Here is a 14,775-nt window from a genome sequence, read left to right on the forward strand (position 1 = left end):
CCTGGATGTTGCAGATTGTAACAGCATGCTTAATGACTCTGCAGGTTGTTCAGAGGAAAAGATAATTACAGTTTGCTGGAGCCATTTAAGTACTTTGAATCCAAACGCTCATGCATGCTATGTAATTTTTACCTCACAATTCCCTCAGGGTGCGCCGAACAACATCTCTTGTTAGATAGTTTAAAGCAATCATTCACTTCAAATGCCACATTTGAACAGTGATGTAGTGCAATTGAAATGAAGCAACAACAGCAAACCTGGACAAAATGAAAAAAAAGTGAGCATCTCCTGACAGTTGACAGTAGTCAGTGGGTCAGTTTCCACAGGTGGCCACTGGCTGTTATATGACTATTTAGGCAGCGAGATGGGAAAAATACACGTTGTTCCATTTGCTCATGTGTGATGCCAACCATAGCAGAATATTGTCAAAGTACCAAAGCCATAACCCTCTCATGTTCCTTCTTTTACACTCACATATACACAAACGCAGATACGCTCTCCTCTCCGGCCAACCCTGGCCTTCTATTTTACTGTGACGTCATTTTTGTGTTTGAAGATGAATGCAAAGCCCAGAGAGGCTTCCCCAAATGCCAAATTGTCTTGTTTCATATTGTATCCAACACCTCAGTATGACTGAATAAATTTAGTGAAATGTCATACGGCTCCAACTACAATGGTAGCGATGACATATTTATATTTATAAACCCTCTGATGTGTCCCCATGATGCTACATGGAGACACAATGGGCTCAGTAATTGCATTCCCTCCAATGTCAGTGCGCTGTAGTAGCATTAGACGTCTTGGATATGAACGGTTGCATTATATTCCACCAGGGAAGGAGAAGACAGAGAGAGGGAAAAGCTGAGAGCAGACTTATCCACAATAGACAGATGGGAAGTTAAAGTCTAAGCTTCCCCAGTGGTCTCCCGCTCTGGTCCATATTGGATGGGTGATGCAAAGGTACAGTAATAAACAAAATGATTAGCAGCAAGCAGATGGGGGATAAGCAACGATGCACACACATCACCATATGACAAAACACACAAGTTTTTAGACTTATCAGGACTTTTAGCTGACTTCTATTACTGCCCAAACTGCTGCCTTTCCAACCCCGGTGAAAACAGTCCTGACAACCTACTATTTACCTAAGTACTGATTATTTTTTTACCTGTCAGTGTATCTATTGAAGTTGGTTAATGTCCAATCATATAAGGAACTTTCACAAAAAGCGACAATTGACAAGAAATCATACTACTCGCTCTAACCAGCAAGTTGTTTCAAAAAAATTCACGCAGAAGTGGACACTCAATATTAAATGACTCTCTGAATGGAGATTTTTATTTATTCATCTGGCCATGAAAGGACCACTTTTCTTACACTTGCAAAAGACAGACACACACATCCTCTCACAGACAGACAGAGAAGAGGGAGAGATGAGCCAGAGCCAAGAGATGGTTAGACATCTTGAATTAAAGTGATGATAAAATTATAGAGCTCTATATTCCACACACCTTGAGATAAAACAAAGCCGGTTATTGGCAGAAAATAAAATCCGAGGCGTTTTAAAAATCACAGTTGCCGTTTTCACTGCTCCACCACTCCGGCGTACAAGGCCATCGCGCTAATGATAGTATAAAATGTACAGACAAGATTAATCATTTAGATTCTAAGATTAAATTTAGAATAGCCTGTATCAAATATTAACTCCACTCAATTCATTTTACTCCTCCGTTCCTCTGTGTAGTCCTCATCTAAGGATCAGATATTGACAGCTCAGCTGAATAACACTGGAAATTAAATGATGCAATGAAATAATCATGATGTCATCTGTATTTCGATTTTAAACTGTGAGCAGTCAAAGTGTGTGCAGTCAAAGTTATGACCAACTCACAAACTGGGAATGACCCCCAATGACTGCATAGTTATTGATTCATTTCATGCAGTAACATTAGAGGGCGCCAAACCACACACTGGTGCCCCCAGTAGTCACTTCCCCAGCTGCCCATAAAGAGGAGGCCCTCTGAGGACAAATACTGTTCTTCACATGGTGTTTCTTTACTGTCACAAGTGAAACAAGGGTTACATTTATTCACTTAAATTAACTGATTTAATGACATAGGAGATAAATTACAGGGAAACAAAATTGGAACCGTTGTGTATTTGGTGTTTTGCACTGTATGTTTGATCAAACTGTTAAGCCCCTGACATTCATCCCTATTTCTACATGAAAAATATTAAACATTAAGACACAATGGGCTCATCATCTCTTTGATGTGAAGATGTGTTCAGCTATTGATATTACCAAAAACTTCACCTGGAAAAACAATAAAGTGGACACGTTTAAAATGTGAATGTAATAGTCTTCAGGACCATTTAGTCAGGACTGTAACCTGTGGTCAGAACAGTCCTTCATAAGTGGAATATTTCTAGCTGCATGATACAGCAAAATTGAATGTAATGAAATGAAATCTTTTCCATTTTTTACTGGAACCCCCAGGAACTGCCCGCAGGACCCCCGAGGGCCTACTTGGACCCCATTTAGGAACCACTTAGCTGTGCCTCTTCAAAACTTTAAAAGTTCTGTGTAGCTAAAAAGTTGCCATAAATAGGTTGTGTAGGCCTTGGGCGGCAGCAGCGTTTGCAGTGCTTATAGACTAACATGGACATCTCTCTGTTTCCAGCCACAGACATCTGATTCATTAGATGAATGCTACATGACAGACATCATATCATCTTCACTGTCTGATAAAGGACGCATGGTGAAGCCTGCAGCAGACAGGACTGGGTGCTTGGTGTTGGTTGCAAGGGTCCTCCAGTGGTTCCATCCCCCCCCCCCCCTCCCTCTCTCTCTCTCTCTCTCTCTCCCTCTCTCTCTCTCTCAGCATCCAGGCAGCTGCGCCTCTCATGCCTTTCCTGGCGCTAAGCGAAGCCTCCCATACAGATGAGCGCTGGAAGCCACGCACCTCTTGACGTAGCCACAGACCGGTTGCGGTACCACTCGGTCTCCGTAGCACGTATTGCACAACGTGACTGATGCTCAAACTGTTCCACGGGTGGGCAGATCCGGCTCCCATCGTCGCCGCGTGAATTCATTAGAAAGTAGTCTCAATAACACGGAGACAACACCAAGGCATCGCCGAGGAGCTGTAGAGAAACCATCCGCTCGCTCCTCACCGGACTGGACCCTCCCTCCCTCTTGTTGCCATTGCCACCGAGGAGAGATCGAGCGCGCGGCGTCGCGGGTGCAGTCGTGATGTGACTGTGTGAGCGCACGAGCCTCCACCGTATAGTGTCGAGCAACAGCAGCTTGACGACTTTATCGCCCAGAAGGTGAAAACAGTATGAATTTGACTGTGTGAGTGTGTTTTTTTTTTCTTCTTCTTCTTGTGAAGCAGAGGTGATGGCTTCGTTTGACAGCATGCAGTCAACGCAGCAGCATCAGCAGCAGCATCCGCGGGGCGAGCCGTGACCACAGCTGGAATTGAGGAGCTATGTTCGTGTGTACCGAGCCTCCTTCTGCCTGTAGTCGAAAGCACCTGTGTGCCACCTCGGTTCGGCGCCTCGGGGGTCTTCGCTAAAGTCTAGGGACACACGGTATCACAGGAGCGCACCTACCTGGAGTCGGAGGTTGCTGTTTCTTATAAGGCCGGGCTTTCTGCAGCCCACTCCCCGCATCCTCCGCGCGGCGTCCCTGTGTGCCGCGAGCGCTCCCGCATTTTTCCCCACTACATGGCAGTGGACATCAAAACCATCACCACCTGAGTCTGTTTAATACTGACACTGAATTAATCGACGCGCGGATAGGGAGCACTGCTGTGTCTATGCACCTCTGTTACGCCGCCCCGGAAAGGACTTCTTGCCATTGAAAAGCTGGATATGCAGAGATTAACGTGAAAAGGATGGATCTAATTATCTGTGTTTTGGGACTGCTGGCGCTCATAGTGGAGGGCATCCGTTGCCAAGGAGTGTACGGTGAGTGTGTGTGTATGTGTGTGTGTGTGCAATTTGCTCCTGCTGAAACGAAATGTGATCATGACCTTGTGAAACAGTGGTCGCTCATAAATCGGCCACTTATTCCACTTAAAGAATCGCAAGGTCTAGCAATAATGATAATAATAAAAAAAAAGAGCATGCAACGTCGACTCCTGTAAGGGTGACAAACCAGGTCTGAATGTCATGATTGAGTGAGAGGCTCCAAATGTTCTCAGCAGCCCTGAGGGTTATACAGCAAAACGCGTGTGTAGCCAATCATGCACATCCCCTTTTCTCATCCAATCCATCAGTCACTCTGGTCGGTGAGCAAGCTAAATTTAGTATTATGCATTCATAGATTATTACACCAGAGCCTGGTAGATTTGTCTTGAAGCCTTGAAACCTCTCAGACTGGTTACCTCCATCATTTGTTAATTATGATTCAGAGATCCACTAAAGGTCGACGTGGCACTTGTCTTACATTAAGCCAAATGTGTTTTTTGAATGTCATTATAAGGGCTGTAATCTGTTGAGCAGTGGCACTTAGAATGCACCGTCATGAATGATTTCCATGTGTGCTGGATCTATCTGCCTGCCTCTCTCTGATGTCTGTCTGTCTGAATCTCTGTCTCTCCCTCTCATGCACATACTTAACAATGAGCTCACATCTCTGTCTCTTACCCTGTCTGCTTGTGCAACCAGTGGCACAGATGATGTCTCATATGAGTCGTCATCCTCGCAGCAGCGGCAACGGCAGCAACAGCAGCAGCAGCTCTGTGAGGAAGTAATGATTCATGTGCGCTAACATTGGGGACATGGAGGAAACCTTGAAGTGCGCAGCCCTGCCTGACCTGTCGGCAGCGACGGTGACTCTGACCGAAGCGAAGGCCGTGCAAGGAGAATGTGAGGTCAAGTAGAGGTGTGGGATGCTGTTTGAAAGGCCGTTGCCAAGCACTAAAAAAGATCACTGTGTGTGTGTGTGTGTGCAGAGATGCAATGAATGGTTATTGTGAGCATGACAGGAACAGTCGTGGTGCTGCACCTGACCAATGAAGTGCCAGGATTTTATCTATTCTTTTGCTCTAAGAGGGAAGAGGTGTGTAAGTTCATAAATCACAGCACATGTCAGGGCAGCTGACTGCTCATATGTGTGTGTGTGTGTGCACAGTTCGCATTACCATTTTCCTGCTCTAACACCTGTTGCACAGATATTTCACAGTAAACCCATCTATATCTAAAGACATGTAGTATGGATTTTTACCTCAACTTCAAACCTCTAAGCACTCATTAGGCAGTGTAAGATTTGTACATACTGTAGGTGTTGTTGTTTAGAGTTTTCTACAGTTGCGCCTTAAGCCTGCGGGCATTGCCTCTCATCAAACATTGATGTCCTGAGAAATCTTCGCCTTTACTTGATTCGATATCCCTGTGTGCTAAACTAGTCTCTCTCCAAGATACGTATATTCAGTGGAGGCGGGCATGATGCTAACCATCCAAACCGATTACATGAATGTCAGATCAAAGCTGCGGATTCTTGGTGTGAGCAAGCTGTCCATACCACAGCGTGTGCGTGCAGATGAAGACGCAAGCTCATTAGAAGGAATCATATCCCATAATGCTCGATGTGTTGCCATAGAAGTATGCGTGGACGAAGAGACAGGGAGATAGAACAGATGGAAATGTTTGAGCATTTGACTGTCTGTGTTTGTGCTTGTGTGCTGTGCAGTCTGTAAACCCCCTGAGCATAGTCACCCCCCCTTTTTTCCTCTGTGTTTCACCTATTTTACAGTAAGAATAGGAAGGATTTACATCTGTCCTGCTTCCTTGCTGCTGCTACTGCTGCTGCTGCTGCTGCTGAATATTCCAGTGTTGTAACAGGGGAAAGGGCTTATGAGATACAGTGCTTGGAAGAAACTAAAGCAGCCTGTGGTGAAGTCCTGTGTATGTCTCATGCAGCACATATCCAGGGAGGTGGTCTGAATTAAGATTTATTGGCAAAGTTCAGAAGTCCACATTTATTATTGATGGTGGCAAAACATTAGCATGCATGTTGTGTTTCCCCTCATTGTATTCGCTGAAGGTTTTGACACATGAAGGTGGGAGGGGGGTCAGTGAAACTGAGTATTGTGCACCACAGGTGAAAGGCGGCGGTGTGTGTGACTGAATAAAATGAGGGCTGAGGGAGGATAACACGACAGTGCCAGTAACTTTGAAGTGGTAGCGTTTCACAATGGGTTTTTATAAAGGGCAAGCCTTGAATGCTTTGCACTGGCCATATCTTTGAAACCAGGGATCCATAACGTGCTGGGTTTTTTTCTTCGACAGTGAGATGCATTTTAATAGTAACCCATTATTTCCTTTCACCACTGCAAGCTGCTTTCTTCCACTAGATTCCATCATCATCTTCTTTCAAGGCATCACAGATTTCCAAATTGACCCAAAATCAGATGAATGGGACCGTTTGTGAAAACGAGTCTTTCCAGTGATAATTTTTACCCCTGAGCATCGGTATATAAGTCATCACCACAGACTAAATGGTGGAATCATGTTGTAGTAATGAAGAAATCACATACTAGTGTGTTAAGTGGTGCTGCCAGAGTCATTAAAGAGGATTGATGAAGGCTAGTCATCCCTCCATGACTCCAGGCCACAGAGGGAAAGAGAGACGCCACTAAAGTACAACATCTGCTCTAGTCTTTCTCTCTCTCCCCCTGCCTGTTCCTCTTTTTTTCCCTTTCTGTCTTCGGAGTGTGTCTCTCTCTTTCTCATCCCTTTCACCACACACACACACACACACACACACAAAGTCCCACCCAGCTTTAGGAGATTGCTCTATTATCTCAGCTTCTGCTCATCTCTGTGGCCACTAACCGCCCCTTCATCATAGCAACATAGGAGCTACCTCTCCTCCCTATCTACCTCTCATCCTTACCTACAAACCTGCTGCTAAATAGTCTCAAATGGCATTAATGTGTAATGTTGCCGCCAGCTAAACTGCACTAAATAATAATATCAAACGGCTACAATGAAACATGACTCTTATGATAGCATGGAAATGTTTTTCTGGTTGTTACTTTATCTGGAGATGTACCGCCTTCAGTATGTTCTCTTTGCATCAAAGTCAGTCAGCAACAACCTCCATGGGATGTGCAGATGTTCCTGATCTCGTTTTGTGCTATGCCACTGAAGAGAAACGGAAAAAGTTCCTACTGCTTTTCTCCCATCCCACTTCTCTCTCTCTCTCTCTCTGTCTCTCTTTCTTTCTGTCTCTCGCTCCCTCTCGTTTGCATTGAAGTCCAAGCAATTGCTGGGGTTTCTTTTCATGAGCTCCGGTTCAGACGCTTTGGCTTCTAAGCTATGCAAATGCATTCTGCCAGTGAAACTAAAGCCGTCTTTGTTGGTTCTTAGAGGCCTCCTCCACAGAGTCCTTCATCATTCCCTTGGATCGGACCCTCACATTTCCCACCGTAATGAGACCATGGATAACTCTATCGCTTCTCCTCCCTCCCACTCTCAGTCCCTATCTCTCTGCCTGTCTCGCTCTGCTTGTCTCTCCCTCAATTCCCCGGGGAACAGTGGATGGATGTCTACAGTATATGTGCTTCAATCAGAGGCAAATGAGGATATACAGTTGGGTATGGCGTAGGAGAAGTAATTTGTTTCAGTGGAACAGTGCGCGGTGCACATCAGGGATTACGACGTACCCCTGGGTGGGGCTTCAGATAGCACCAACTTAATCATACAAAATGTCAGTTCTCTTTGGACCTGGTCCTCTGAGACTGGCACTGAGTATACACTGTGGAGACAACTTACACTCCTGCTGTGTTCAGCATTCATCGGATAAGTTTTGACAATATCACTTGAAAACCTCAATACAATGCAATTATGGTGGAACAGCTCGGGTTTCATACCAGGTTTCATATTCTCTCCAAGTTCAAATTAAAGGGGTACTCCACCTGTTGAGCAGCTGGGAGACCTGTGAGACACAGATCTTTAAAAACAGTGAAAATAGAAGCAATGGAGGCCGAGATATCCTGACTTTTAGTCTTTAGTATGGGTCAAACTGCAAAAACACTGGATCCTACATTTCCAACAATGCAACCAATAGCATAATTTCATTTGACCACCACTGCCTGGTTAACGCCCATGTCTTTCAAACTCCATTGTCCCACTTTGAAGCACAGGCTTTCTGTTGGAAATTTGTAGTCTACAAATCAAAGCTGAGATAACCCTGATGACATCATCACAGTTAGTGACTTTTATGTGTAAAATCAGTGAAGTATCCCTTTAATTTGATCTCGCAGTGTAGCTGTGTGAAGCCAAATTGGTCGTGTTGCCCATGTTTATGTGAGGTGTTGCGTGTTGACACTCTCAACTGGAAGGATGCAGCTCCTAATTTCACCCTCTTTCTGTCCCCTTTAGCTGTTTTGAAAGATGCAGCTGAATATGGGCAAAATGGAGCTATAGGTTTTCGGGTTGTAGCGGAGATTTTAAACGTGATGTCAACTACCGCAGTGTCCACACAGAAAGTTCCTTTTTTCTTATGCATAATTCAAAGTGCGATAAATGAAGGAATGTTTTTTTTCTGTATGAATGTTCATCAAGCATTATGTTTTTCTTAATGATTTGCATTCAAAATTCTAAAACGTATGATGTAGCTTTGACTACTTTGCACACGTCAGCATCATGGACAGCTATAATACTTTCCTCCTTCCACTTTGAGGATTTGGGTGAGTTCAGGAACACAATTTACCTCTGGATCATTCAAGGCCAAATCCCCACCATGGACCAAAGAAGCTTATTGTAACCTGGCTGGCTGCTTCAACTGTTAAGCCCACATCCCCAAACCCTGAGCTACTTGTCCTGCTCTGTACAGTGCCGGGGACAGAAAGCTGCTGCTAATGATCTTGTAGTCATTCATTCATTAAGTCCTGTTCGGGTGCATGACTAGACTGGCCTAGCGCCCTGGTTTATTTCGAATCAAAAGTAATTCTGTACTTTTAATGAAGTCGAGTGTGGCCTCTAACCTCGCAGAGAAAGCCAGCACTGAACCAGATCTGATATTTTTTCCTTTTGTCTTCTGGCATTCTAATGAAGTGCTCGTTTATCACTTGGATCATTAAAAACAAGATTTAAATCTAAAATGTCAACCTTGGTCTTGTTTGTACAGCAGCAAGGCTTTTATCTGTAGTGATTTCATTTCTTGTAATAGTGTTAATTTCCTCATGTTGACAGACACATGGTTCAACTCCAATGAATTAAATTTGCAATATCTTGCTTTAAGGTGCTTGGTGCAATTGTACCATGACTCATGAGGGATGTAGGTTACAATGAGTTGTGTTTCCTTCCTATACCCTTCTGGTCATTTTCATTAGAAAGATGAAGAATGCTAAAAACAACTTAAAGTGTGAAAATATTTCACACTTTTACACTGTTTGAGGTAGATGGATACAAGTGATTAATATTTAATTACTACTTTTGTCTGCAACACTGAGCGTAACTAAAGACAGGACCTGGGAAGTAAGACATTTTTTATTCTGTTGCTTTGTCTCTGAGGATGAAGTCTGTGTTTACACCGCTAATAGCATTACAGCAAGACCAGGAACAGAAATATCATGTTGTTGTTTCCGCATAATTGGCTGTGATTTGTTTTTTCCTGAATGTGGTGGCATGTTGGACTGTTGAAGTTTGGGCATCATACTGTTTAAATTAAAAGATGATTTGTCAGCAACGGGGCATCCTGTTGGCCTGGTGGTTTAGGATTCTGCTCAGGTAATTGCAAAGTTTCTGGTTCAAGTCCAGCAGGGGACCTTTGTAGCACTTCATCTCCCTATATCTCTCTCTGTCCTCATTTCACAACTGCTCTATACTGTATATATGTACTGTACACTCTAGTCTAATAAAGGCAAAAAAAGAAAATATGTAAAATGAATGTGAGTGAGATCAGCTGCTCGAGAAAGGCTGGAATACACAGCAACAACAAACAAATAAGGGCATATACTGTATCCCAAATCCAAAAGGTGCTGATTTATGTCTTTTCTTCTGACTTAAAACCTGCATAGGAATGCAACAATTATAGATTTTGATGGTACGATTATAGTCCAAGGAATAATCATGGTTTCATGATTATTATGCATTAATTTATTTCATTATATTATGGATGGATAAAATCACATGAGCATGTTTTCTTTTGAAGAGGGAGCGTAAGACACACACTTCATCAAGGATGCTGTAACAGTGGGTTGAACTGCAGCAGTACAAGAGATAATCTCAGGCTAAAAGTGAATAATAAGAATGAAAATAAATAATCCATGCAAGATGAACTTTGATTGGACATTGCAGTAATAACTCCAGTTGATTTCTAATATTTAAGATATTGTATTTTTAATTATTGTTCATAAAAGATTAAGATGAACGTTATTGATGCCCCAAGGGAAAATATTACTAATTTAGGTAATAAACTGAAGTGATTTTATCGTCAACTGTCATCCATGCCTTTTTTAAAATTCATTTTTAATAATCTATTTTAATAATTAATCTGATTTTACATGAGGCCTGAGAAAATCCTGTCTATTATTGGTTTTTCTGCATTTCTAGTAAAAATGTAAGAAAGAAATTGAGAGCATATCTTATGTTATTAATCACTGAAATGCAATTAATTAGATCCCATGGTATAGTGCTAGAAGTCTACAAGATCCTAATGGATGGTGGCCTCAAAGATGCTGCATTAAGTTTGAGGTGTTGGATCCTTTAGCAGCAGCTTGTCTTCGGCAAGTTTTATAAATTGTGTAACTGGCCATTCTTTATGTATCTACACTAACGACTTAAGGCAGGGTTTTTTTGGTAGATGCAATGCTTCAGTGTTGGGTCCCTCAACCATTGTCAACATGTGTCATCAGCGTCTCCTTTAACCAGTGTAGCCCCCCTCAAACACAAATAAAGGGAGTCATTCTTGTGACAGCATGTGTAACTTTACGTACCTGCACTTGGTGGGTTTATTCAGTGTTGCAGTGTGTTGTTATGTGTTATCATGGTTAAATGTGGTGTGGTGGAAGAACATGTGGATGTAAAAATACTCTGTTACAAGTAAAAGTCCTCTATTTAAAATATTGTGTAGTGTAAAAGTATGCAAGTATTATCAGAAAAATGTGCTTATAGCACCAAAAGTTAAAGTACTCATTGTGCAGTGTGGACGCTGAGAGTCATAATTTTATATAATATTGATTTGTCACTATTGATGCATTAAGGTATAAGCAGCATTTTAATATTGTGGTTAGTCAAGGTAGAGCAAATTCAAACTACTAATTATTGTTCTGCTGTTTGGTGAGAATGCATTTGTATGTTTTAAAGCACCACAGCACCACCCACACAGGTGTTTCGATTATGTAGGGATATCACTACTTTTAGGATTTAAATTTTGCTCTTGTAGGAAATGGGTCACCACCCTTCACAGGAAGGGAAAATTAGACCAAACTAAACAGTCTAATATCAGAAAGTTGTGACCTCTCAAGGATCTCCATCTCTGCTTTAAAGGAATACACAAATACAACGACTTGGCAATAAATCAGGATATTTATTGACCTACCAAGGGATAGGGGTGAATAAGGAACAAATGAGCATATATACATATATGCAAATATGGATGAATGAATCAATAAATGAATGAATGAAATTGAGGGTTATCAAAAACGAGTCAAAGTGTAATGAGGGGCAAACCGTTCTAACTAAAGCCAATAAAAAAATCATTTAGAATCTGGCTCTTTGCATCGACTCTCAGACAGAACGCATGGAAGATGATTAGTTTTCTACTGTTTCCATAGTGATGGAGGGCTGATTATGAGGCAAACTTCCCGAAGAGTGCCGAGCATGGTGAGGCAGACTTGGTAATCTTCAGGTTGCTAATAATTTTATTCCCATCCTATCTAGGGAGAATATTAGAAGACTACGTGCTTGCAATTGGATACTCACTCATTTCTGTCGTCAGTGTTGATATATCATGAAAACACTTTTTTTTTAAAATTGCATAATATTGATTAACCAAATAAATACAGAATAAAATCAATAAACCTTCATTTTCTAATCTATAGCTACAACTATGTTGCAGCAGAACACATCTAAGGTCTATATGATCCTAGCAATCCAACCATAGCTAGCCTTTTTTAGTTCTGTTCAATGTTTTTCCTGACATCCTTCATGCCCTGAGGCCAGAGGTCACCGCGCGTGTGTATGCTCCTGCATACGCACAGATAGACTGTCGGACACAAAACACCACAGCATTTCCGAAAGATTTCAACTTCTTCCTATGCTCCTGGGTTCATCCACTATACTTACGTGAATGTGCCCTAATTAGACCTCTTCTTCCCAGAGCAGACAAACTGAGCTTGTTATTGGTGCATAATGTGGTGAAATTACATAATTCTCAGCATAGCTCCACCCCATTTACATCCGAGAAGAGTAAAAATTACAATATTTTCCTCTAAAATTTGGGTAAGTAGAGGCCTAAAGTAGTATATAATGGAAATGCTTTTTATACTACATACTGTATTGAGTACAAGTGCCTTAAAACTGTAATTACATACAGTACTTGAGTAAATGTACTTAGTTTAATGTACATTCCACCACTGGTTAAATTCATGCCTCCTTTATGTGGTTGACAAAAACAAAAACAACAATTATTCCAGGAGAGAGACCTGGCTGGCATACCTATAAAAAAGTGTCAGACTCTCACAGAATGAAACACTTTATTATAGCGCCACCACATGTCTGATCAGTGCAGATTTTGTGGTATGAACATGTGGGAGATAAAAAATAAAAAAAAACTATTGCCCTTTGTGGTTGCTCTGACACATACAGTCTCTGAGGTTTGGCTGACAAATTAGAATTATAATAAAAAGCATGGAATATAAACGCCAAAAATTCATGCTTCCATGGTGTTGTCATGCCTCTTACACGCATTAGAGTTTGGCCAGCTTGTAAATACTGTATACTGTATGTGGATGGATAAACAAGAACAAATTCAGAGTGTGTGTTGTCATGCAGTCATACATGCATGCTGATAAGAGAAGACCAAAATCCCTTTAGCCAGGTTTATAATTTTTGCACAAAGAGAAGATATAAGTGCAGTTATGCTTTTGAATAGGCTGATCAAATGCAGCTTAAGCCTTATGCCCATTTACCTGGTTTACAGCTAAAGTTGTGATGTGTTACTTAATGTATGGCTTAACTGTGAGTTAAAATTCATATTGTAAATTAATGTCTCCATTAAGTGTTAAATCATTCCATGAACTTGCTCATTTATTAATATTGAGCTAGTGTTATATAATCCATTAATACATGCATTAGATTGTGATGAGTCATACATTAGTTTTGCATTTAAAAACATCAATTGTATATCCTCATAAAGTGTTACAGATTTTCTTAATGAACAGCAGGATTAGCTGCTAAGATAGATCCTTTTTAGTGTCGGTGGTGTGTTTCCGTATCTCGAGTTATCATTTCCATGATTGGCATCACTTCAAATCACAGAGAATTATACATGCTAGCCAGCTTCAAAGTGACGCAAATGATGAAAGGGACTCATTGAATATGAATGTCTCCTCCTGTCTACCCTTACGCATTTCAGTCAATTGAATTGTCTTTGTTAAGCCAAACTGGCAGGACCCGCATTTACAGACATAAAGTACAAATCACTCTACAATCCCAATAGGTAGCTGACAAGAGCAACAGGGCGTCTTTTAGCAGCACAGTGGAGGAAATAAAGCAAAAAGCAAGCCAGGAGACGATTGGTACGTTGTGGCACCCACAAGAGGCTAATGCCAACCTTCAACTATGTCACTTCAGCCCACACAGGCATCCTAAGTGCTGCTCCTGTGAAGTGATGTCTGTTGTCATGGTGACAGTATGTGAGCCTGGCATTGCACGTCCTCTGACTTCCCTGTTGCCTCCCTCGCCTGCTCCTTTCCCTTCCTCCCTCCCTGCCTGCCTCCCTCCCTCTCTCGCTGCCTACCCACTCGCTCATTCTCTCCTTCCCCTCACATGCCAGGAAATCAATCGCTGAAACAAATGTGAAGTGATTGCAGAAACGAAAGCTCTTCGCAGCGGCCGTACAATTGTGCACGAGAGCAGATGAGATTGTCGTGAAGGGGTGTGTGCGTAGAGGGTGAGGTGGAGGGGAGGGGGGCTGAATGTGTCTCTTCAAAAATCACCACCATTTCATCGCTGTGAGGCAACTGCAGGAAGGGGCCTACTTATGTTTGTAGCGAATAATGCTTAAGCTTCTCTGACAAGCAGGAACAGTAGCGAAGTAAATGTGTTGACAATGATGCCTTCAGTACTCTGGAGCTTCAAAACCAAAGCCAAACAGCCAGACAGCAGGGGACCTGCACACGGAGACACCCCTGCATAAGACGACATCATATCAATACCTCCCCACCCAACAAAACCACAAAAATACTGAAAAAAAACCCACATATCCATGCCGTGTTTTTCTCCTCTGGTCTTAAATCTAGTCATTCCCCGTCTGGCAAAAGGAGACGGAGATTGTGGAGCTGTGCTGTGGCTCTGCAGAGGCACTGTGAAATTTCAACACAGATGAACATGCAGTGTATGTGAGTGTGGGAGCATGTGTACCCGTTTTCATTGTGTGCTTTTTCATCTATCTAGGGCAACACTTTGCTGAGATATTAATTTAGCAATGTGATTTATCATCGCATTCACACATCAGCCCTTCTGAGTAAGAATCATCATGGATACTGAACGTGCCACAGAGTGCCTGCGAACATGTGATGCAGTCATTACGTGTCC

The 14,775-nt window shown here is 42.2% G+C and overlaps 1 protein-coding gene across 4 annotated transcripts in view; it reads left to right on the plus strand.

The window, feature by feature from the left end:
* Nucleotides 1-2,865: 2,865 nt before the first annotated feature.
* LOC122999857 (MAM domain-containing glycosylphosphatidylinositol anchor protein 2-like) overlaps nt 2,866-14,775 on the plus strand; it is a 180,978-nt gene continuing 169,068 nt past the window's right edge. For all 4 annotated transcript variants that reach the window (XM_044377173.1, XM_044377174.1, XM_044377175.1 and 1 more), the window contains exon 1: nt 2,866-3,972. In XM_044377173.1, coding sequence (XP_044233108.1) covers nt 3,900-3,972 — 73 coding nt within the window. In that variant the 5' untranslated portion in view covers nt 2,866-3,899. The remainder of the gene's footprint in view (nt 3,973-14,775) is intronic.

The sequence above is a fragment of the Thunnus albacares genome, chromosome 16 (assembly GCF_914725855.1).
Source record: "Thunnus albacares chromosome 16, fThuAlb1.1, whole genome shotgun sequence".
NCBI classification, from domain to species: Eukaryota; Metazoa; Chordata; class Actinopteri; order Scombriformes; family Scombridae; genus Thunnus; species Thunnus albacares.